The 23,519-nt window shown below is 48.4% G+C and overlaps 1 protein-coding gene across 4 annotated transcripts; it reads left to right on the forward strand.

Annotated features, from left to right (window-relative positions):
• The first annotated feature begins 2,560 nt into the window (after positions 1–2,560).
• On the forward strand, positions 2,561–22,855 carry Slc43a3 (solute carrier family 43 member 3). 4 transcript variants are annotated; one of them, XM_027944304.2, is made up of 13 exons: positions 2,561–2,638; positions 3,331–3,687; positions 4,038–4,167; positions 4,912–4,958; positions 7,270–7,346; positions 7,562–7,654; positions 11,321–11,460; positions 12,738–12,835; positions 14,245–14,418; positions 14,617–14,736; positions 20,021–20,207; positions 20,764–20,887; positions 21,936–22,855. In XM_027944304.2, the coding sequence occupies exons 2-13, from the start codon at positions 3,504–3,506 to the stop codon at positions 22,035–22,037; spliced, it is 1,476 nt and encodes a 491-aa protein (XP_027800105.1). In that variant the 5' UTR covers positions 2,561–2,638; positions 3,331–3,503; the 3' UTR covers positions 22,038–22,855. The 4 variants fall into 4 exon arrangements, with proteins under 4 accessions (XP_027800105.1, XP_071472258.1, XP_071472257.1 ...); XM_071616156.1 differs by lacking the exon at positions 2,561–2,638 and adding an exon at positions 2,674–2,762; XM_027944303.2 differs by lacking the exon at positions 2,561–2,638 and adding an exon at positions 2,678–2,876.
• Positions 22,856–23,519: the final 664 nt, after the last annotated feature.

Raw genomic sequence — 23,519 nt, forward strand, 5'->3', positions numbered from 1 at the left:
CTTGCCTGGAATCCTCTAAAGCAAGAATACAGAGATCCAGGGCTGAGACCTCCAGAGCTGCCTCATCAGCTTGGGCTCTGCCAGTGGGTCTCCTCTTCAACCATGAACATTTGAATACGGCAGTGGCCAGGGATGGGCCAGAGAGCTATTAAGGGATGGAATCCACAGGACATGACTGATTGATATGGCTGGAATTCAAGCGCCTTCACTTAGACTGCCACTCTGGCTTCAAGTCTTGCTACTCCCTTTGCCAGCCTCTGTCTAGCTGGTTCCTGAACATTCCTGCTCTCGTGGACGCTCTACTCCTTGCCTTTGAATGCACTGTGCAGGACTCTGCCTGGAAAAAAAATTTTTCACGTTTTTTTTTCTGTTTCTCCCCCAAATAGAGAATGAGCTACTTGAGGGAAGGCACTCAGTCTCCTTTCTCTGAACCCCAGTACCTGGCAGGGTGGGAGCTGGGTGCTTTATATATCTCTGTGGAGCCACAAGCGATCAATAAAAGAAGACTCAAGGTGAAGGGGATGGAAGCAAAAAGAAGGGATGAAGACATCGGGTGAGCCGTCAGACCTTTTCTAATCATTCCTCTCTCTGATGTTACACATGAATCCTCATTGGAGCAAGGCAGAAGAGTGATCAGAATAGGATCTGCCTCTGCTAGCTGCTGGAACTCGAACCAGATAAGATGGGAATGGTGCAGAGAATATTCTAATATTCTGTCCCAACAGTTTTAGGAGGACAGCCACATTCTTAGAGGTGGTTGGTGCCTTCTGTAGACATGGTTGGGGTCTGGAGTGGGGGAACTGAAAGCCAAGAGAGACTTAATAAGATAAAGTGGTTAGAGTCCTGGGTGGCCTGACCCAAGTCCGGTGCTCCAGTCCTGGATGCACAGATAGCCCGTGAGCTGGGCCTTTCTGACTGCTCCTGCCAATTTACATTCTAAAATCTCTCTCTCCTGGCTTTGACTTTTTCTGTTCTTTCCTTGCTACTTCCACTTTTTTTATCCCCCAGGTCCTCAGGAGAGCAAAATGTAAGCCAGTGCAAAAGCTAGGGCTTGCATTAATTTCTGTATCTTTGTATCTTGCAGTAAAAAAAGAAAACCCCACATCTTAAGTCCTGTTTGTCCTGGGCTGCTATATATTTTTTTCTTTTCTTTTTTTTTTTTTTTTTTTTGGTTTTTCCTTCCATAACTTTAGTTTTTCTTCCTCTCCTTCTCCTTCTTCTTCAAGAAAAGCCTTGTTTTCCAAGAATCTGCTGTTAAGACTGGGGTGTAAAGAACACAGACTTGGGAGATGAGTAGTGTTGCCACTTTATAGAGAGACCTTGGGTAAATTGCTTTGAGGTCCCCTCCCAAGTCCACTTCTCTGGCTCTGTCTACATAAACTGCAAACAGGAAAACCCAGGACCCTGCAGCCAGCCTGCTACACCAGCTCCACACACCCATCCAATACCTCTTAGGGGATGGTTTCTGTAATTAAGGTGATATTGTCCTCATTTTATAGATGGGGCAGCAAAAGAGCCTGCCTCATGCGGTGTAATTTGCAAATCCTTGGGGTGCAGGACCATCTCTGCCCTTCCCCCACACAGTCAAGCCACTTTGGTGGCTACAGGCTTTCTTTATATTTTGTGCTTTGGCAGTGATCTGGAAAACACTTCCTGATTCTGGCCTTCCACTACCCTAACCATGGTTGCTTCTTGAAAAAAGAGGGTTGGGTTTGGAATAGCTTGAGTTCCTGGGGATCCAGGAATCTGGGCATAAGGGCCTGCAGATTGCATCTAAAATGCAATAAGCTCTTCCCCAAATGGAGCTTTTGACAGGACACAGCCATCCAGGCCAAAGAAGACGTCAGCTCACTCGCTCTGTGCTGGAAAGATAGCAACCAGCTGCCTAGGCTGGCTATCTCATGCTGATCACAAGCTCCGATGGGCAATTATATATGTCTTTGATTAATAAAAAATGGGGCAATGAATGAATAGTTAATCAATGCAGTCTGGTGGGAAGGCTCTTTCAGAATCTGGGCTGGGGGGGGGGGGTGAAGCAGGGAGTAATCACAGGGGTCCTTGGGGTGAAAGGCAGGGCCCCCGTTCTGGGAATGGTTTCTGAAAAGCCCCTTAGTCCTAATTCTTGGCTCCTTGATTCTGTGATGGGGGATTTCCTGGCAGTTCTGCGGGGTGTGTGTATGGGGGTGGGGATGGGGGAGAGGGAGGGGGGGAGGGTTGAGCTGATGGGCAAACAAGGCACAATACGTTCCATGCCCACCTAAGTGGTCAAGGTAAGGCACCCGGAATACGGCGTGCGAGTCCGCGTGCTTGCTGAAGCCCTTTGCTCTGCATGCATCATCTCCCTGGGTGGACCTGGGCTTGGAACGTTGTGAAAACCAAGTTGCTTGGGGCAGGAAGGGGACCAGGGAGCTGGGCGGAAAGAGACTCGGCTGGCGTGCTGGAGGGCCACAGAAGGAGAAGAAGGGGCGGGGGTCAAGAGAGAGAAGGAAGTGATGGAGATGAGGAGGCCTGTCCCATCCCCTTCCGGGCGGGCGCGGGTGGAGGCCGGCAAAGGCCTGGGAGGGGCGGAGTCAGGCGCGGATCCAGAGCGCGACCCGCCAGCGCCGAGCGACAGCAGCCCCAGGCGTCGCGCGCGCGGGTAGGACTTGGGCCCGGCGGCGCCTCGGCGGGAAGGCGGCTCCGGGCAGCGCGAGTGGCCGCGGGGCTCGGTGCAAGTGGACTGGTGTGCGGAGGGCGGCGGGGACGAGGCGTGGGAGCCCTAGGCAAGGCTCGCGTCCGGAGTTGGGGACTCGTGTGGCCTGGGTTGTGACTATTAGCCGTGTGACCTTGGACAAGTTCAGGAAGTCCCCTGAAACTTTTGTGCCAGTAAAGTGAAGGTAGCAAACCATCAGCCTTGCGGGAGGTGGTGAGAATGTGTGTTGGCTCTGTGTCGAGCCCCCCTGCACCGGGTCCGGGGCGGGGGGCTGTTCCTGTTTTAGTGGACTCCATTCAGAATGAGCTCAGGAGTTCCTGTTTCCCACCCTGCTGCTTGGGCTACTTTGGGTACAACATTAACTTCCATCTGTGACTCTGGGTTGCCAAGTTGGTATTCAGATGCAATAATGAGATGATGTATGAAAAGTTTTTTATTTATTTACTTTTATTTATTTATTTTTGCTTGTGCTGGGAATTGAACCTTGCACACGCCAAACCCTCTGCCATGGATCTACATTCCCAGTGAAGGTGTGATTCCCGAAATTTCCTTCCAGGGGTCATAATCATTCTGCCCTTCCTCCTCCCCCTTTGTCCACCTCTCCCTTTCCCACAGGCAGCCTCTACCTTGTTTTTCAGGATCCAGAGAATCATCCACTGATGGGTTTTGCCCAGGCCCCCAAAAGTTGGAACTATAGAGCTCCTTGAAGGAAAGGAATTGCCAAAGGAATTTTCCAAGTGGGCACACACCAGGACCTGCAACTTGTGTGGTCCGTCCAGGAGGACAAAGTGGGACTTGAGGATTTGGGGCCATGGCAGGGCCGAGCCTGCCCCTTCGTGTGGCCACCCTTCTGACGGGGCTGCTGGAATGCCTTGGCTTTGCGGGTGTCCTCTTTGGCTGGGCTTCGCTAGTGTTTGTCTTCAAAACAGAGCATTACTTTGAGGATCTCTGTGAAGCAGATGCTGGTCTCCTGAGCAACGCCACAGAGCAAGCTGGTAAGGACAGCGCTGGCTTTTCCAAGGACGCTGAGCCAGGTCCCCAGGAGGTTGGGAAGGGATAGGGAGGACTCTACCTCTAGCTCACCTTTCCAGCCTTTCTAGGGCAAGAGGAGTGTCAGCAAGTCCCCCTCTTGTCTAGGAGATGCAGGGGGCTTCCAAGGGGTGTCTTGGGGGCAGGAATCTTTAGGGACAGCTGTGTCTTAACCCAGCTTGAGGAAGAGCCTTCTGCCCGGTGAGCTGTCCTAGAGGGAGGGGAGCCCGAACTGGGCACTCACCTAGCAGGGAGGCTGGGATGATGGGAGCTTATCCCATGTATCCTGGACTAATGAGAACCCTTCTCTCTCCAGACTGCAAAGCCCAGGATGAGAGGTTCTCTCTCATCTTCACCGTGGCCTCCTTCATGAACAACTTCATGACGTTACCCACTGGCTACATCTTTGACCGTTTTAAGACCACCGTGGCCCGCCTCTTAGCCATGTAAGTCCAAAGGCCCAGCCTGGGCAGAGGCTAGTAAGAGGGATTCTTCAGGCAGCTGCCTGGCTGGGAGGGAAACCCAGGTCAGGCGATGGGACAGTCCTGGCAGGCTCCTGAGCAGTAGCTGGCTGGCAGGATGTGTCTGTAGGCCCGCCCTCCTCCCCCGCACCCTCTCTAGCCTTTCCTCACCTCCTTCCCCTGGCTCCATAGAACAGTGTGTCTTTTTATCACCTGCTGAATTGAGCAGGAACCCAGGCTGACGTCCTGTGAGGTCTGGCCTGGGGTCAGGGTTACAAAATTAGCACACCCAAGATTGCTCCTCTCTGCCTCCCTTCACTCTGGGGACCCTTCTGTCACTCCTAAAAGTCCTCACACCAACTCAGCCTTGTTCTTTATCCTCCTCACCCCATCACTGTCCAGGGCTCCGTTACTAAGGTTTTCTGGGTGTCTGCAGTGGTGGGATTTCAGGTCCCCTCGGACTGGAGGGCGACAGCGGGGGTCTCCCTTTCAGGCAACAGGTGGGTCAGGGAGAGGAATAGTTTGCTCCTGCCATTGGCTTCTGTGTTCGGATCTCTGTGCTCTTGGCCAGGTTCAGTGATAAGCAGTGGTCTGCTGAGGGCTGATATGACCCAGAGCAGCACCCCAGGGAGGCTTGTGTGGGCTCAGCTGTGAAAGAGACGGATGGGGGGCTGGGGATGTGGCTCTGGGCTTTCTCCTTCCTTGACGGTATTCTTTTCTGTATTTCAGATTTTTCTATACCAGTGCCACTCTGACCATAGCCTTCACCTCTGCAGGTGAGTCATGTTAGGTGGGAGGAGGGACAAAGACGAGGGGCACTGATAGATGGGCCAGGTACAGAGGGTGTCAACCAGAGCCCAAGCACCCCGGGGTTATTCAGAGATCAGCTTGCAAGAGTCCCTCAGTGATAACGAGGTTTTTGCTGGTTTTGGGAACACAGCTTAGTCTTCCGAGAAAATGTGAGAAGGAAGGGCAATGGAAGTGGGCTGCTTCAGAGAGGATTTATTCAAGGGATTATTTCCTTCTTGGAGGTGTAAAAATGGTCTCTCTTTCTTTTTTAAAAAAAAAAATCAAATGAAAATATGAATGAGTTTTGAAAGTATCCTTACTTAGCAGGATAAAAGTTGACAACTCTATTATACTCAAAAGCTTTTTATTTTTCAAATATTCCCCTTTATTAAAATCTATGAATTCCAACTTGGTTTATCCATCCTGCCTCCTTTATGAAGAAGAGCCAACTGAGGCCAGAGAGGGACCCTTGGCAAAGACTTGCTCCAGAGTTGGTGGGAGGTGGGCCTGGGGGGGCTTTGGGGTTAGGAATTCAAGGTATAGCACATAACCGGGTTCTATACCGGAGATGATGTCAAGGGTGGTCTGCATTCATGCTGAGCAACCTCGGAGATCCAAACAGATCTTGTGAGATAGCCTGGCACCTCTTAGGCCAAAGACTTCACACTGTGCTCCTTATCAAACGGGCCTCAGGTAATCGAAAGCCTGTCAGTAATTTTCGAGTAGCTGAATATGGCTGGCTCGTGTTTGATTCACCATTGTGAATCGTTTGAGCAACTCTTCCCCCTCTTCCTCCATAAAAAAAAAAAAGGGGGACTTTTTGTTCTGGAAAAGGCCTGGAAGCCCCAGTAACTCTTGTGAAAGCAGTCTCTGCCAACCTTTAGTTCATTAGGAGACATGGACGTTTTTATAAGTACAGAAATTGAAATGGTAAATAGCATGAATGCTCTAAAATTAGCCCAGTTCAGGGCTTCTCAGGTTACACAACAGTAGTTACTCAAAAGGATCTTAGCCCCAGCACACGACACACACACACACACACACACACACACACACACACACAGATATTAAGAGCCCAGACAACTTCATTAACAAACATTGAGTCACCTGCTGGAACAGTGATTTTATTTCTCTTTCATTCCTTTTGTTTTCTTGGGGCTAGTCTAACACCCTGATGACAGGAGCAGGTCGATAACATTGTTTTTCTTTGTTGTATTTAATTTTGCATTTACACTCCCATTCATAACCAGGGAGCAAGGGTTTCTACTTACCATGGTGACACAAAGTATCTCTCTCCTTTTTTTTTTTTTTTTTTTGGTGTGTGTGGTGCTGGGGATTGAACCCAGGGCCTTGTGCATGCGAGGCAAACACTCTACCAACTGAGCTGTATCCCCAGCCCTAGAAAGGGTCTCTTCAAGTGGTTTTCTTTTGGTTAAAAGTGGGTCAAATTAAAGAAAATAGTTTCTTTCTTTGTGGGGCTGGGGATGGAACCCTGGGTATTGCTCATGCTAAGCATGGGTTCTGCCCTCCCCCATCCCCTAAAGAAAACATTTTAACAAATAATAGGACAGGCAGAGGTTATGGCCAAAATCGTAAAGGAGGGCAGAAGTCTGTGGTTTGGGAAAGACTAATTTACCAAGAGTTCCTTCGGCCCTGGCCCTTGTTTTGCAATTACTCAGTGCTTACCAGGCCTGTCTTAGCAATCTGCTTGCAGCCAGTCTTTTCAAGTGCAAGAGGTGTGCTTTTCTATCTGGTACTTCCAATGCCAGGGACCACGCCTGACATGAAGGAATAGCTTGAAGTTCAGGGACAGAGGAAAGACCGTGGCCGTGTTCTCAATCGGATCTCCCAGCACCCTCGTGTGGCAGGAAAAGTAGAGACTGTTGTTCCCATTGAACAGATGAGGTGACTGAGGCACAGACGCAGAAAAACAGCTCAAGGCTGTGGTCATGCAGTGAATTAGAGACTGGGCTTTCAGGGACGGGCAGATGAGTCTGATGTCCTCTTCCCTCATAGTGTGGGGGGGTGAAGAGGAGGGGGTGCTTGTGGTTTGCCACAGACCTAAACCCATCTGTAGTGGAAAAAAGGTAACTCTGCAGACACAGCTGGGAAAATCTGTACCCTAAGACCCTTGAGGGAGGCCAGAAGCTGGGGAGAACTGGGTCCAGGGTTGTTGGGCCTCTGAAGCAGGTGGGATCTAGGGCTTCCTGGAGGAGAGGGGAGGATGTGCTGGCCTTTGGGGTCATCTTTGGGTTGCTGCAGCATCAGCCCACCTCTGACTTACTTTGATGGTTCTAGACTCAGCTGTGCTACTCTTCCTGGCCATGCCCATGCTCACCGTCGGGGGAATCCTGTTTCTCATCACCAACCTGCAGGTGTGGGTCTGTGGAGTGTCAGTGGTTGGGATGAGGGAAGGAGGGCACTTTTCCACAGTTGGCTGCTTCTGATGGGGTTGGCCCAAGCCAGTGGGGGGGAGCTCTTGGGGTGGAGGGTGGTGCAGGTTCTGTGCGTGGCTGGTGCTTGCTGGACTCTCAAGATAGAGTTGTTCCATGAGTAGATTGGTGGTCCAGACTTGTTGTGTCTTCTCTAGATTGGGAACCTGTTTGGCAAACACCGTTCTACCATCATCACCCTCTACAATGGAGCATTTGACTCTTCCTCTGCAGTCTTCCTATTCATTAAGGTAAATAATAGCAGAATTGGGTATTCTTTTTTTAAAATTTGTTCTAATTAGTTATACATGACGGTAGAATGCATTTTGACATATCATACATAAATAGGGTAAAACTTCTCATTCTTCTGGTTGTACATGATGTAGAATTATACCAGTCGCGTAATTATACATGCACATAGGGTAATGTCCAATTCATTCTACTATTCTTATTACCCCCACAACCCCTCCCCTCCCTTCACTCCCCTCTGTCTAATCCAGAGTACCTCTATTCTTCCCTAGCTTCCCTGCCCCCACTGTGAATTAACATCTGCATATCAGAGAAAACATTCAGCCTTTGGTTCTTTGGGATTGGCTTATTTCACTTAGCGTGATATTCTCCAGCTCCATCTATTTATTGGAAATTACCATAATTTCATGCTTCTTGAAGGCTGAATAATATTCCATTGTGTATATCACAATTTCTTTATCCAGTCAACTATTGAAAGGCACCTAGATTGATTTCATAGCTTAGCTATTGTGAGTTGAGCTGCTATAAACAGTGATGTGGCTGTGTCACTGTAGTGTGCTGATATTTATTTATTTATTTATTCGAATTAGGTATATATGACAGCAGAATGCCTTTTGATTCATTGTACACAAATAGAGCACAACTTTTCATTTCTCTGGTTGTACATGATGTAGAGTCATATCATTCGTGCAATCATACATGTACGTAGGGTAATGATGTCTGTCTTAATCCACCATCTTTTCTACCCCCGTGCCTCCCTTTGTCCAACCCAAAGTTTCTTCATTCTTCCCATGTTGCCCCTGCTCCCATTATGGATCAACATCTGCTTATCAGAGAAAACATTTAGCCTTTGTTTTTTTGGGATTGGCTTAGCATGATATTCTCTATTGCATTTACCTGAAAATACCCTAAGTTTATTCTCTTTTAGTGCTGAGCAATATTCCATTGTGTATATATAACACAGTTTCTTTATCCATTCATCTATTGAAGGGGCATCTAGGTTGGTCCCACAGTTTAGCTCTTGTGAATTGAGCTGTTATAAACATTGATGTGGCTGCATCCTTGTAATATGCTGATTTTAAGTCCTTTGGGCATAAACCAAGGAGTGGGATAACTGGTCAAAGGATGGTTCCGTTCCAAGTTTCCTAAGGAATCTCCGTACTGCTTTCTAGAGTGTTTGCACCAATTTGCAGTCCCGCCAGCAGTGTCTGAGTGTGCCTTTTCCCCACATCCTCGTCCACATTTTTGTTGCTTGTATTCTTGGTAATTGCCATTCTAAGTGACATGAAATCTGCCACCCGCTTGTCCCATGAACTTTGTGTGATTTCTGTCAATTCTCTGAAGTAGGCACTACTTTGCGCCCCCCCCCCCCCCCCCCATTTCACAGATGAAGCCATGAGTCTCTGCAGGGTTAAGGTGCTTTGCTGACAGTTCTGCAGCTAGTAGGCCATACTTGAGCTAAAACCCAGGCCTTTCTGCTTCTGAAGCCTGAGCTGTAACCAGGAAGCCCCTTCCTCAGCCTCACCTGGACTTTTTACAGCATGGATATGTGTGGGCAGAGGCTGGGGGCCCTTTGGAATGGGGTGTGTGCTGATATGAGCCTCTAGTTTGGATGAGGAGGTGGGAAGGGGCTGGTGGACAAGAGGGGCAGATAGAGGGTCTGTGCAGCTCTCCTAAGGGCTGATGGTAGGTGTCAGGGGGATGCAGTTACCAGTGCCGTTAGTTTAATATTGCTGACCTTCCCAGCCTAGGGAATGAACCCTGATTGGTGTTTAAGCCAACCGCAGCATCTCCCCCTCCCCCACCCACCAGCAGTGACGGTCAGAAGTGGACATATGACCAAGCCCTTCTTCTTTTTTGGGGGGTGGGGAGGTACTAGGGATTGAACTCAGAGACACTCCACCCCTGAGCCACATCCCCAGCCCTATTTTGTATTTTATTTGGAGACAGGGTCTCACTGAGTTGCTTAGCACCTCACTTTTCCTGAGGCTGGCTTTGAATTCACAGTCCTCCTGCCTCAGCCTCCTGAGCTGCTGGGATTACAGGCGAATGGAGAGCGCCTGGCTCAAGACCTTCTAAATGAGATGAAGGAGGTTCTGCAAGAACTTCAGAGGGTATTTCTTCCCTGAAGGAAAATGAGAATGGAGTAAAATGAAAGCCTTCCTCCTCGGTCTCCCTTCTTACCTTTCCTCTTTGAGTGCTGCATTGGGAGGATGTGACAGCTGGAGTTATGGCTGCCATGTTTTGATTATGAGGCAACAGGCTGGAGGATAAAAGTCAGCACACGAAATATGGCTGAGGGGGAAGGGGTGAAAGAGTGTGAGTCCCATGCTGGGGTTTGTGTTGGACCAGAAGCAGCTGATGCTGCCTGAGGATCACAAGAGAAGAGGATCTCTGGAGGTCCCGACCCCAAAATGAACCTCAGTTAGTCCCCCGAGCACCTTGGCTTGGAGAGTGACCCAGAGACTGAACTCCTGGGGTACGCAAGCCTTTTGACCCCTGGTGCAAGGTTACTTTCCAGGTTCTCTCCCTTCCCCTGGGCATGCCACCATTTCCCTCCCCTCCAGAGGTGGCCGGGGAGGGCGCTGTAGCAGGAGCTGGAATCCCTAGTTTAATCCAACTTGGCTGCGTCCTCTGATGTTGGGCGATTCCTTGCACATGGAGGACCTCAGTCACCCTCTGTAGAGGGAGGAGGGGGTTAGACCAGATCTGTGGTTTTTGAACTGGTGTCGAGGAACTCAGGAGTTCCCTTTGATGTGCTGTTGGTCACCAAGGAGAATGCAGGGGAAGATAATTTGGCAGGTTCCCACGGATGTGTTTGCTAAGTTGAGTTTTTGTGTAAATTTTGTTTGAACAAAAAGACTTCCCTGCTATTGGTGTGTGTGGGAAGCCATTGGCTGGGAGATCCCTGAGAGCCCTACCAGGAGACTCCGCAAGACTGTGACGAAGGGCGACAGGATGGCTCCCTGCATCTGGCTGGGCCCTGGGCTGAGGGAATATGGGAGCAGGGTGTCCTTGTTCAGCCTCCAGGGTGTGAGCAAGAGGCCTGCTAAGACTCCTCTAGGAAACTGGTTCTACTTCCTGCCACTCCCGTTGATGTTTCTTTTTCTTTTTCTTTATTTATTTGCTTATTTTGGTGCTAGGGATTGAATTCAGGGCCTTGTGCATGCTGAGCACATGCTCTGCCACTGAGCTACCCTGACTTTTTAAACATAACATAAAATGTCCCACTTTAACCATCTTTAAGTATTTAGTTTGTAGCAGGAAGTGCATTCACAGTGTGGAAACACTATGTACCTCTAGAACTCTTTTTATATAAAAGTGGAATATTCTACCTATTAAAACACTTCTCATTCCATTCCCACCCTGCCTACCAGCCCCTGGTTCTGCTTTCTATCTATGAATTTGCATACTTTAGGTATCTCATGTAAGTGGAACCATTCAGAATTTGTCCTTTTGTGACTGACTTATTTCACTTGATATAATATCCTCAAGAGTCATCCATATTTAGCATGTGTCAGGATTTTCTTGTTTAAGAATGAATAATATTCCATTGAATAGATAGACCACATTTTGTTTATCTATTCATCTAATGATGGATGCTTGGATCAATAATGCTGCTATGAATGTGGGGGAGTGCACTGACTTCTTTTTTCTTTTATTTGTAGCTTCTTTATGAACAGGGCAACCGCCTTAGGGCCTCCTTCATCTTCCTCTCTGCATGTAGTATCTGGCATGTCGTGCGTACTTTCCTCCTGATGCCCCGGGGGCACATTCCCTACCCACTGCCTCCCAACTACAGCTATGGGTAAGGATTGTGGGCCAAATCCTAGATCTAGAGTGGAAAGCAAGAGGTACAACAGATAAGGAAGAGCAAACCTGTCCCAGGAGAGGAGAATGGGAACAGGAATGTGTATCAGTTAGCTATTGCTGCATAACAAACTACCCCCAAACTCAGTGGTCTAAAATACTAAGTATTTATTCTTTTCCACAATTTGGATAGCTGGCTAGTTCTACAGACCAGGGCCAGGTTTAAATGATTTAAGTGGGGTTGCTTATGCTTCGACCATCTGATGCACTATCTAGGGGTAGGCTAGTTTAGTAGACTATGGGGTTTGGAGTAGTAGGGATGTTTGGGTTACATGGTTCATCTTCCAGCAGATTGGGCTGGGCTTGCTCATGTGGTGGTGTCAGGGTTCCGAGAGAGTGCAGAAATGCAGGAGTTTTCTTGTGATTTAGACTGGCACCTTGCTTTTGTTCCATTCTTTTGACTGAAGCAATTCACAAGGCCAGCTCAGATTCAGGGGATGAGAAAAAGAGCTGATAAGTCCCATTGCAAAGGGTGGAGATACAGAGGGGGTGAGTACCTGTGATAATTTTTGCACTCAGATACAAGGAGTAGACAGAGGGTGTTCATTTGCTGCTCATTTCCCAATTGTCAGACTCCAAGTGCCCTTTGATTTCATTCTCACAACAATCTTCTCAGATATTCTTTTTCTGTACTGGGGATTGAACCCAGAGGCACTTAACCACTGAGCCACATCCCCAGCCCTTTTAAAAAATATTTTATTTGGAGACAGGGTCTCACTGAGTTACTTAGGGACTTGCTAAGTTGCTGAGGCTGGCCTTGAACTCGTGATCCTCCTGCATCAGCCTCTCAAGCCGCTGGGATTACAGGCCCGCACCACTGCACCCAGCTCTTACCTCCATGTTCTAAATGGGAAAAATGAGGCCCATAAGGGGTGGATCTGAGAATGTTCCCGAAGCTAGGAAGAGGCAGGGCTGAGATGGGAATCCCAGGCCCGTCCTCTTCCCAGGCTACCAGAGCATCCCCTACTTTTCTGCATATTAGAATCACTAGAATCATTTGGAGATTATTTTTGAAAAATGGGAGCCTGATTTTTACCCCCAGGCGTCCTGATCGGATCCATCTGGGCTGCTGCCTGGACACTGGGGTTGTTCAAAGGTGGCTCCATTTTGCAGGGCAGTGGGGAAATGGGGATCCACTGCACTGTTCCCTCCAGTCTGGGTCTTGGGTGCAGCTCACAGCCCTTGGCCTGGCTGCTGGGGCTTCTGTTTCCACAGCCTGTGTTCTGGGCGTGGTTCCAGAAAGGAAGAGAAGAAAACAGCTGAGCCCGAAAACAGGGAGCTGCAGTCAAATGAGTGTCTTTCATCAAACGGAGGTGAGCCCTGCTGGTCAGCTCATCTCCCCTTCAGAACCTGGCCTTTCCTGCCACTCACCAAGGCCCTCACCTGGCTCCTCCCGTCAGGAGCACCCCAGGGGCTGAGTCAGGACAGGAGGGGTGGAGAAAGGACCTTCTCTGCCCCCTCACTTTGTAGAGGCATTAGAGAGGGCAGGACTTTTGTCCCTTTTGTGTTCCTTTCCTGTGTTCCTCTTTTCTCTCTGCATCTCATCCTGTCCCCAGTGAAGTCTGCCTTCCATTGTTTGGCTCCCCACCCCTACTCCAGGCCTGGTCTCACCTGCGGTGCCAGTGCACTGACGTTGGTTTCTTTGTCCCCATGTCTGTCTCATGGCTCTGCCCTCTCTCATGGCCCCCGTCTCCGTTGCTGCCTCCTTTCCCTCCTCTCTCTTTGGTTACAAATATTACAAATCAGCTACTGCTGGCTGTAGGAGAAATAAAGACAAGACTTGGAAGGAAGAAACAGGGAGCTGGAGCCAAAGGATACAAGGTAGCCAAAGGATACGTAGGATGATTAAGTCTAGAGAGATCATCTACCCATGAGGGCTGTGGCTGATACAATTGTATTGTATTTGAGATTTTTTGCTAAGTGAATAGATTTTAGCTGTTCTGGATTTAAAAAAAAAAAAAAAAATAAGTGGATAACCATGTGAGATGATGGATATGTTAATTTGCTTCACTATAGTAACCACTTCACTATCTATATGTATCCCATGACATCATGTTGCATACCTTAAATATACACAATAAAAATTTATTTTAACAAGAAAGAATAATAGGACTCTGGGAAGCTCATAAAATCAAGGGGAAAATTGCACTTGCCAGGCTCCTGGGGATGTAGAGCCAGGATACTTCTGGGCATTCTATCTCTTTAGGAGAATGAGGTAACTGGTCAACCCTGGGTGAGAAACATAAGGTGTAGCTCATCGTCCCATCTAGACCAGGAGGAATAGAGCAGAGGAGATTTCCCCAAGAAGCTCAAGATGCTGGGACCAAAAGCAAGGGAGGCGATATGGAGCAGACCAGAACAGTAGCTGTCCACCAGTGATCTTCCCATTGGCTCTTTCTCCTCTGTCTTTCTTTTTACCTTTGTGGCTAAGAAAGATCAGGAAAGTATTATTGCAAGAAGTGTCATTGAGCACACCATGAGCAGCAGATCACATTTCAATAGACGGAAGAACTTGGAGGGTCATTCAAAGTGGTAGGACCAGATGACAAGGCACAGCCATGGGGGTGTGCAGGCTGCAGGCAGCTCACAGGGCACACCGGATGAGTTCCTGACACAGGCTGGAAGGTGAACGGGACCTGAGCCTGTCCTGGGAAGGCACCCTCTGCCTTTCCTTCCCCTCCACTTTCCCTATGGTTGATGCCCCCTTCGTCTTTCTCCTCAGAGAGCTCAGGACTCGCGCAGCAGAAGAACCTCCGTTCTTTCTGGAGCTATGCTTTGTCTCAGCGCTTTGCCTGGCACCTGGTGTGGCTGTCTGTGATCCAGCTGTGGCACTACCTCTTCATCGGCACGCTCAACTCTCTGCTGACCAACTTGGCAGGCGGGGACAGGACGCAGGGTGTGTGTGGGGGCTGGGAGGCAGCCCAGCTGGCCCATGCTGGAGCCCTGAGGGGCGGGAGGAATGGGCCCTGTGTTCCAGAGGAGTGCCAGAGGGCCTGGGGGGAGGGACAGGCAGGACAAGGGCTGGGTGGGGGCATCCTCTCCTGAAATCAGGCCTGGAAATCTCTTATCACCCACCCCTCTCTGCTTTTTGCAGTCAGCGCCTACACCAACGCCTTTGCCATCACTCAGTTCTTCGGAGTGCTGTGTGCCCCCTGGAACGGGCTGCTCATGGACCGGCTTAAGCAGAGGTACCAGAGGGAAGCGAAAAGGACAGGTGAGATGGGTTGAGGGACCAGGAGAGGAGAGATCCTCGTTTACCTCAGGCTGTCTTCTTTTGTATTAACCTCTCCTCCCTGCGCTCATTCATTCATTCAGCCACCGGCCCCGGAGGGATAATTAAGAGCCAGCCGACAGGGCCAGACACCAGGGGTTCGGCAGAGGATGAGTCAGATACACCTTTTTTCTCAAGCTGTTCTCCATCTAGCGGGTAGAGCAAGACAGGGCATCAGTCAGTTACGACCCACCAAGCACAGACAGTCCCTACCCCAGGGTTCTGACTTTCTGACGATGACTAACCCTGCAGTACAGCCATTCTGTTTTTCCCCTTTCAGTGTAGTCTCCCATAAATTACATGAGGTATTTAATGCCTTATTATAAAACAGGCTTTGTGTTAGATGATTCTTCCCACTGAAGGCTGAGACGTATGTTCCGAGCACGTTAAGGTAGGTTAGGCTAAGCTGTGACGTTCAGCAGGTTAGGTGTATTGAATGCATTTCAACTTGATGATATTTTGCAGTTTTCAGTGAGTCATAACCCCGTAGCAGACGAGGAGCCTGTGTAAACACACAGGGGATAATGGGACCCAAAGAAGGTCATGTAACTTGTTCTGGGTGAAGATGGGTTGGTGTCAGGGAAGGCTTCCTGGAGGAAATGGCATCTAAGCTAAGACTGAGGGAAGAGTAAAAAGGGAGGAGATGAGGGGAGGGGGCCAGAGAGTAAAGAAGAGAGCGAGACAGTGAGGCAGCTGGTGGATCCTGGCACGTGATCTAGGCCAACCAGGGCACAGAGTTCTCGGGGAGCTGTAGGGAAGGGCCTGGAAGCAGAGGGGTGAGAAGGGGCCAGGCTGCTCACCACACCCCGAGAGACTGGACATGATGGGAGGACACTGGGCTGCTGAGGTACCTCACCCTGTGGGGGTCAGGAATGGGGAGGGGCAGAATCTCAGGCAGCATGTCCTTTCACCCTGGATCTCTGACGCGGGGCCTCTTTTATGTAAATGTCACCATGACATCATTGTCACACCTAAAAAAGGAAGAATAATTTCTTAATACTGTCTAATGTGCAGTCACTGTTCAAATTCGCTTCGTTGTCTCATACGTAGCTTTAGGGTTGGTTTGTTCAAATTAGGATCCTAGGTCTACAAGTGTTCTCAGTAGCTGTGCCTTTTTAAAAATCTGTAACAATGTCTCCTGAGCCTTTTCCCTTGTTGTTTACTTGTTGAAGGAACTGGGTTATTTGTCCTGTCGCGTTTCCCACATTTTGCATTTGGCATCTTTTTGGTGTCATTTCAAAGTGTTCCTCTGATTGGGTATTTCCTATAAACAGGCAGATTAGAGGCTTGACAGAGACTCAGTTTGATTTTTTTTGGCAAGAATCATTCAGAGATGGAACCGTGGTCTTCCTCTGCCCTCCTGTGAGCAGGCTCCTGGTATCTGCTGTCTGTGGTGATGAGGTTAAGATTCATCAGCTGATTCGGACACTGTCAGTCTGATCCGTCTGTTTCCCATCAACCTTTCGCCTAATGATTTTAGCGGCCACTGATGATCCATGGCTAGACCCATTATTTTATTAGGGCTGTAAAAGGATGATTTTATATTTCTTCCTTTCCTTCTGCTTTTCATAGCTGGAATTTTTCTATAAAGACTTTCCTTACTATTTCCTTCTCTTGAAATAAATGCTTGGTTTCCCCCTACTTTAGCAGTTTCAGGGGAAAGAGTTGGTGCCTTAGTGTCCCTGGGGATGACTACTTCTTTCTGTCTTAAAGTCTCATTTAAAATATGTTTGAGGGGGCTGGGGCTTTAGCTCTTGATAGAGCACTTGCTTTGCACATGAGAGGCACTGGGTTTGACCCTCAGCACCACATGAAAATAAATAAAGATATTGTGTCCATCTACAACTAAAAAAAAAAAAAAAGGTGTTTTTTTTTTTTTTTTTTTTTTAATGTTTGACATGTTTCAATCCATTCTGTCACTTGTCACCTTCTTCTTCTTCACCTCCTTTTTTTTTTTGGTGCTGGGATGAAACCCGGGGCCTCATGCGTGCTGCACAAGTGCTCTCCACTGAGCTTCACCAGACACCTCACTATTGTTTTGTTTTTGTCCTGGGGATTGGTCCTAGGGTGCTTTTCCATTGAGCCACATCCCCAGCCCTTTTTATTTTTTATTTTGAAACAGGGTTTCACTAAGTTGCTAAGTTGCTGAGGCTGGTCTTGAACTTACAGTCCTCCTGCTCAGCCTCCCGAGTCACTGGCATTACAGGTGTGTGTCACCACAGCTGGCTTCCTGGGCTGTTCTCTTCTCTTCTCTTCTCTTCTCTCTCTCTCTCTCTCCTTTCCTCTTCTTTTTTTTTTTTTTTGCTTTGGCTTGAACTTAGGGGCACTTAATTACTGGGCCACATCCCTAGCCCTTATTTGTATTTTAGACAGTGTCTCGCTGAGTTGCTCAGGGCCTCACTAAATTGCTGAGGTTCACTTTGAACTAGCAATCCCCCTGCCTCAGACTCCTGAGCCGCTGGGATTATAGGCATGTGCCACTGAGCCCTGCTTCCCTCACTATTCTTTTTTTTTTTTTTCTGGTACTGGGAATTGAATTGAGGGTACTCGGCCACTGAGCCCCATCCTCAGCCCTATTTTGTATTTTATTTAGAGATGGGGTCTCACTGAGTTGCTTAGCGCCTTGCTGTTGCTGAGGCTGGCTTTGAACTCGTGATCCTCCTGCCTTAGCCTCCTTAATTGCTGGGATTACAGGCGTGGGCCACGGCACTCAGCTTCCCTCACTATTCTTTTCTTTTTTATATATTTATATTTCAATTGAAGTTGGACACAATACCTTTATTTTAATGTGGTGCTGAGGATCGAACCCAGGGCCTCGCACGTGCTAGGCGAGCGTTCTACCACTGAGCCACAACCCCAGCCCCTCCCTCACTATTCTTAATGCTCAAATGCTACCATCTTTGGCCACTGAGAACTTTACTAATCTAGCATCTGTGTCTTTTAGACATGCTCCCGATAGTTTGAGACAGTGTCTTTACTTTTTAGCATTGTTGGGTATTCTGGTTCATTTCCTTAGGCGCGTTTCCTGCCCCAGATCTGAAATTGGCCATTTCTCCAACTATCCTGGGTCCTTAAATGTTAAATGGAATTTAGAGGCTGCAGTCTTCATGCCAGGCTTTCTAATTGCTCCTGTGATGTCACTGCTTTCAGGCATTGGATAGAATTATGATAGATAAAAATAAATAAAAGATTTTGTAAGAAAAAATGTACCATGAATACTTAATGCTGATATTTTCATTCACATTTCACTTCCTTGATTTTGTATTGTGTCTCTTTTCTTCTTGAAATCTTGTTTCCCAATAACATATATATAAATAAATAATATATACACACACACACACATACAGATAATCTTAAATGTGATCACTAGTTTTAGCAACATCAGTATTAAGAAGAATGCAATTTCCAAATGCTATTGCTCCTTCCTTCTCCCCTCTTCCCCTCCTTTCCTTCCTCTTCTCCTCTCCCCCACCCCCACATTTCCTTCCTCTCTCTGTTTTTGGCTTTAGACTCTATCCCTTTACAGATGTACAGTAAAATTACAGTCTGAAGGGTCACCAACTTGATACAGAGTTATGTTCATTTGTTTTATTTTATTTTGTTTCTGATATTTTGGGATTGCTCTGCTTGTCCCCGCCCCCTCCCATTATTTTAATTTAATTGTGTTTTTAAAAGATTTACATTTTTAAAGCCAGGCATGGTAGTGCATACTGTAATACCAGCTACTCAGGAGCCTGAGGCAGGATGATTACAAATTCAAGGCCACTAAGGGCAACTTAGTGAGACCCTATCTCAAAATAAAATTTTAAAAGGGCTGGGGGTATTACTCAGTTCCCTGGGTTCAGTTCCTATACAAAAAAAAAAAAAAAAAAATTGGTCTGGGGTTGTGGCTCAGTGGCAGAGTGCTTGCCTTGCACATGTGAGGCACTGGGTTCGATCCTCAGCACCACATAAAAATATATAAACAAAGATATTGTGACCATGTATAACTAAAAAATTTTTTAAAATTACATCTTAAACTTTACATCTCCCCCAAACTAACAGTATGAAACAAGATATATTATATATTCAAAGTTTAGCTTCCTTCTCTGTTCCTTGTACCCCTTTCCTTCCCTCTTAAAGTAACTATTTTTATTATTTCTTAAATACAAGTGTTCGATAAGCATGTATATATACAAGTGTGTCTCTGTGCCCCTCTTCCTTAGACAAAGGTAGCCGACTGTAGGCACTCACACACTGTTGTGGTGCGGGGTTTCTTTTTTATGTGACTCTGCCCTGAGGTTGCTCTTACCTGTGGCTTACCATGAGGCTGTAGCATAGTTGGGGCCCCACTTCCTCACTGGCTGTTTCCAGTTTTTGGCTGTTACCAGCTATGCTATCAAAAAACACCTGGCTACAGGGTATCGGGTGCAAAAGCAGACATGGAGCCTGTTTGGAAGCCATTGCAATAATCTCTGAGTGAGTTCATGGTGCCCTGAAAGTAGGAGGAGCCCATGGGGACAGGGAGGAGTGGACACATTCCAAAGGTACTACTTAGGAGAGGTGAATTATCAATGTCATTTATGGGATGGCAGCAGAGCATGCAGGAGAAGAGAATTCAAGAAAGACCCTTACACTTCTGCTCGGACAGTTGATAAACCCAGCCTAATTCCCTCTTAAGATTGGGAGCCATCTCGCCACAAAGGCATGAAAAGATCATCTCAGCTTTACTATAAATTACTGCAATTTCTAAACTTGCTTGGAATGCCTGCCCGAGCCTTGAACTCACCCATGCCTGGCTTTCCCTGACCAGATAACAACCCTCTCTGAAACTTTAGTGGCGCTTCATAAATTCTGGCTTTCCCTGGCCAGATAGGGACCCTCTCTGAAACTCTAATGGTGCCTCATAAATTCCATGCTGAGATCTGCTACCTGCCTTTGTGTTATGCTTGTCAAAATTGTCTTATCTGTGAGTTCTCAAGACACCACCCCCCCCCCCCACTTTGTGTGACTTTGTGGGCTATAAAGCTGTGCTCCAAGAGAGCTGCGGGGCTGTCTTCTGTTCCCATGGTTTTTGGGAGAGACAACCCGGCCAATCAAAATTATAACCTTGCTTTAATTTGATTTCATTTGGAGCCGATGGTCTTTTCTTTGCCTTGTGGATATTGCTCCCACCTTCTCTGGTCTTTCCTGTCCCTTGTGCTCCATTGGGTTCACCTACGGCAGCTTCTCTTTCCTCTTGGAACAGGTTCTTCCACTGCAGCTGTGGCCCTCTTGTCTGCAGTGCCTTCACTGACCCTGACATCTCTGCTGTGCCTGGGCTTCGCCCTCTGTGCCTCCATCCCTGTCCTCCCCCTCCAGTACGTCACCTTCATCCTGCAGGTGGTCAGCCGCTCCTTCCTCTATGGGGGCAACGCTGCCTTCCTTACTCTCGGGTAAGTGGGCTTGGGTGTTCTGTGATGGGGCAAAGGGAAGCAGGTGGGAGGTAAAGAGCCTGGGGGGGTGAGGGTGGGCCTGGAGTTGTCACGTGAAGACAACTGGATTTGGGAACAGGTGATGCTGGAGGTGGAGGCCAAGAGCAGGAGAGAGCATGCACATATCTGAGCCTTTGCATCAGCTGTGCCCCTCTGCCCGTCTCCTGGTGGATGCCTCCTTCAATGCCACCTCTCCCAAGGGTAATTGGAAAAAAAGCCTTTGCCCTTTTCTGTGCCCTTGGTACTCCATTCCTGCTTTCTTTGATAGTGTGTTCATCTGCCTTTTCCTTAAGATTTCCCCAGGTATGGCCTGTGTCTGCATCCCTGCCCTTCCCCCCGGGGCCAGCACAAGCCTTCTCTGTGTTCTGTGGTCTGAATGCCTGAGCACAGGGGAAGGGAAGGGCTGTGTGGGTGGGCAAAGGAAGGCCTAGGACAGGAATCGGAGGCCCACAGGTGACAGAGGCCCACAGAGCCCAGGCCCCTGAAGCTCACTGGGTCCCCCTGTTTCTCTCCTCAGTTTTCCTTCAGAGCACTTTGGAAAGCTCTTTGGACTGGTGATGACCTTGTCAGCCATTGTGTCCCTGCTGCAGTTCCCCCTCTTCACCCTCATCAAAGGCCCACTCCAGAACAACCCCTTATACGTGAGTGCTGTGGGGAGAGTACTGTGGGGGGAGTACTGTGGGAAGGCTGGTTCCTGGAGGCCTCCATCCAGAGCTGATACTAGCCCTAGGGCAGCAAGGTGCCCAGCAGGGGGCACCCAGAGCTGACTCAGGCTGCGGGAGCCAGGGCTATAGCAGAGTTCTGCACATGGGTACATCCTCGGCCTTGCTTCTCAAATCAGTGTGAGTGGGAGTACCCCTGGCTTGCACTGGGGGCAGCTGAAGCCACAAGGGTAACATGGTACAACCTTCTGGAGAGTCTGTTATTCAGGGCTTTGAGGGAAAATTATGATGGGTGTGGAGATAAGTAATGTATTCTGGACTAGGATGCAGAATCCTCACAAAATTTTAAGAAAAACCTAAGACTTCAAAGATATTTCCTGCTTCAAGTGAGTGCAGGCCATTTCCCAAGGCTGTACGTGGACTAGAGTTAGCCTGAGAGACAGGGTCCTCACACCTGAAGGATGCTCAGAGGCCCCGTCCTAAGAGTGGGGAGGACTCTGTAGTTCTCTGTAGAAACTGTGGCTCAAAGAGACTTACACATTTTGAGGCACACGGCTAAGGGGCAGATGTCTCTCCACATTGAATTCAGGGTTCGGATCCCCTGCCTGCCTCTGTTTGCCTCATTTTAAAAAAGTCAGCAGAGTGTAAAACAGGAGTTTAAATCTGTCACTGGGAGAAAAAGAAGGAAAAACTCAAACTAAGGATAATTAGCTGACTATTAAATCAGGGGATCTAACCTAACATTCAGATGGGTGGTATGACAGGTGCCGCCCCAGCTTCCCATGTGACCTTGAGCAGTCGATCATTGAATGCTCTCTAGCTCCCTGTTTCTTAATCTGTGAAATAAGAAGTATTTATTTCCCCTATTTCACAGAAAAGAATGAAAAATAGTCAGAAGTCCTTCTTTCAGGGCGCCATAGTGTGTAGTGGGAAGTGGAATGTGAACTGGGGGCGCTTCTGGCCCCTTTGCTGCTTGAGGGGGTGGCTCAGAGTTGCTAGACTGGCTTCCTCCTTCCTCTCCCTGCAGGTGAACGTGACGCTGTTGCTCACCACTCTTCTGACGTTCGTCCACCCCTTCCTGGTGTACCAGGAGTGCCGCTCCTGGAAGGAAGACCCCTCTAAACCATGAGCTCAGAATCCCTCCCTGGATGCTTTGCATTATCGTTCCCCGCCTTTGAGGACCCCGTGCCAATGGACTTTGTCTACCCAGGTTACTTGTATTAAGTAGTCATTTTTTTTTTTTTCTAAAGAGAGAGAGAGAGAGAGAGAGATGTTTAACCGCTCACCAGGTTTCTGATCAGCAAGAAAGGAATCTCAGTTGCCTACAAACCCAAGGCAAAGGCTTGTGGATCTTCTCCTTGGTTCCAAAGCAGGAAGTGACTCTCTACATGACTCTGGCAGATCCTTGAGAGCAAGAGAGGTGATATGGAGGAGGGGTTGTGTCACCCCTTTGGCCCTGAAGCTCACATGTGCTGGCACCTGTGCTGCCAGGTACATTTCTAGGTGAAGTGTGAGGTCATCATGGCCTACTGCCTGGCGTTTAGAGGTGCTGCAGCAGACCTAGCTTTCCCTCTGAAGCACATCTTGGTTGGAGAACTTTCTATGAGCTTCAGGGCAAAGAGGAGCAGACAGAGGCCCCTGGTGCCGGATGAGCTTGGGTGCCCTTTTTTGGTCTGAGCATCACTTTTCCCATGTGTAAAATGAGAGAGTCCAAGGTTCTTTCTGGAGCTAATGTCCTGGAAAGTCTTAGGAACAGTGACAGGGAGTCCACTTGCCCAAGGACCTTAGGAACCAGCTGACCCATTTGCCAAAAGGAAGTCTGATGAACCCTCCTGGGGATATTTTCCTCTTCAGGAAGGGGAATAGTTATTTACTTTCTGGCATTTTATAAAACATTTTTATATGGGATAATTTTGTATAAAAATAAAGACTCTGTGTCTAAGGCCATTGCTATTTCTACTTCTCTGGGCTTGGGACTGGTGTGTGTGTGTGTGTGTGTGTGTGTGTGTGTGTGTGTGTGTGTATGTATTTGTGTGTGCACGTGCATGCACGCACACATGAGAGTTTGTATGTATGTGTACACATGGGAGTTTGTGTGCATGCGTGCACACACATGTGTTCCTGAGAGGCTCCACCCTGGAAGACTGACTGTGTGAGTGGAGGTGGAGGATCTGGCTGCACATCTTCATATAGCAGCTTGTCACTGAGGTGGGACAGGAGCCCTCAGACTAGGACCCACCCCTGGTCTATTCTGGGACATGAACTCAGAGCCTCCCGCCTCATCCTCCCTATATCCTTCCACACCACACAGCTAGCTAAAAGCATTAGTTGGAAAGAGAAGTTCCTAGTTTTGATCTCAGTTCTGCTCTCAGCAGCTGACCAAGTCTCTTAACTGCTGAGTCACAATCCCCTCACCTGACAGTGCAGTTAATCCTCTCTCTCCCCAGGGCAATTGTGAGCATGTGAATTGCTACCACTGGGCACAGGAGCGTTCCTTTATTTACTCACGACCAGCACAGTAGCAAGGAGAAGGTGAGGGACCAGGAGGGAGGTGGGAAGGGGAGGAGATGGCTGTATTATTCCACCTAGTCCTGAGAGAGCCTGGGAGAGG

This window comes from Marmota flaviventris, chromosome 9 (assembly GCF_047511675.1).
Source record: "Marmota flaviventris isolate mMarFla1 chromosome 9, mMarFla1.hap1, whole genome shotgun sequence".
NCBI classification, from domain to species: domain Eukaryota; kingdom Metazoa; phylum Chordata; class Mammalia; order Rodentia; family Sciuridae; genus Marmota; species Marmota flaviventris.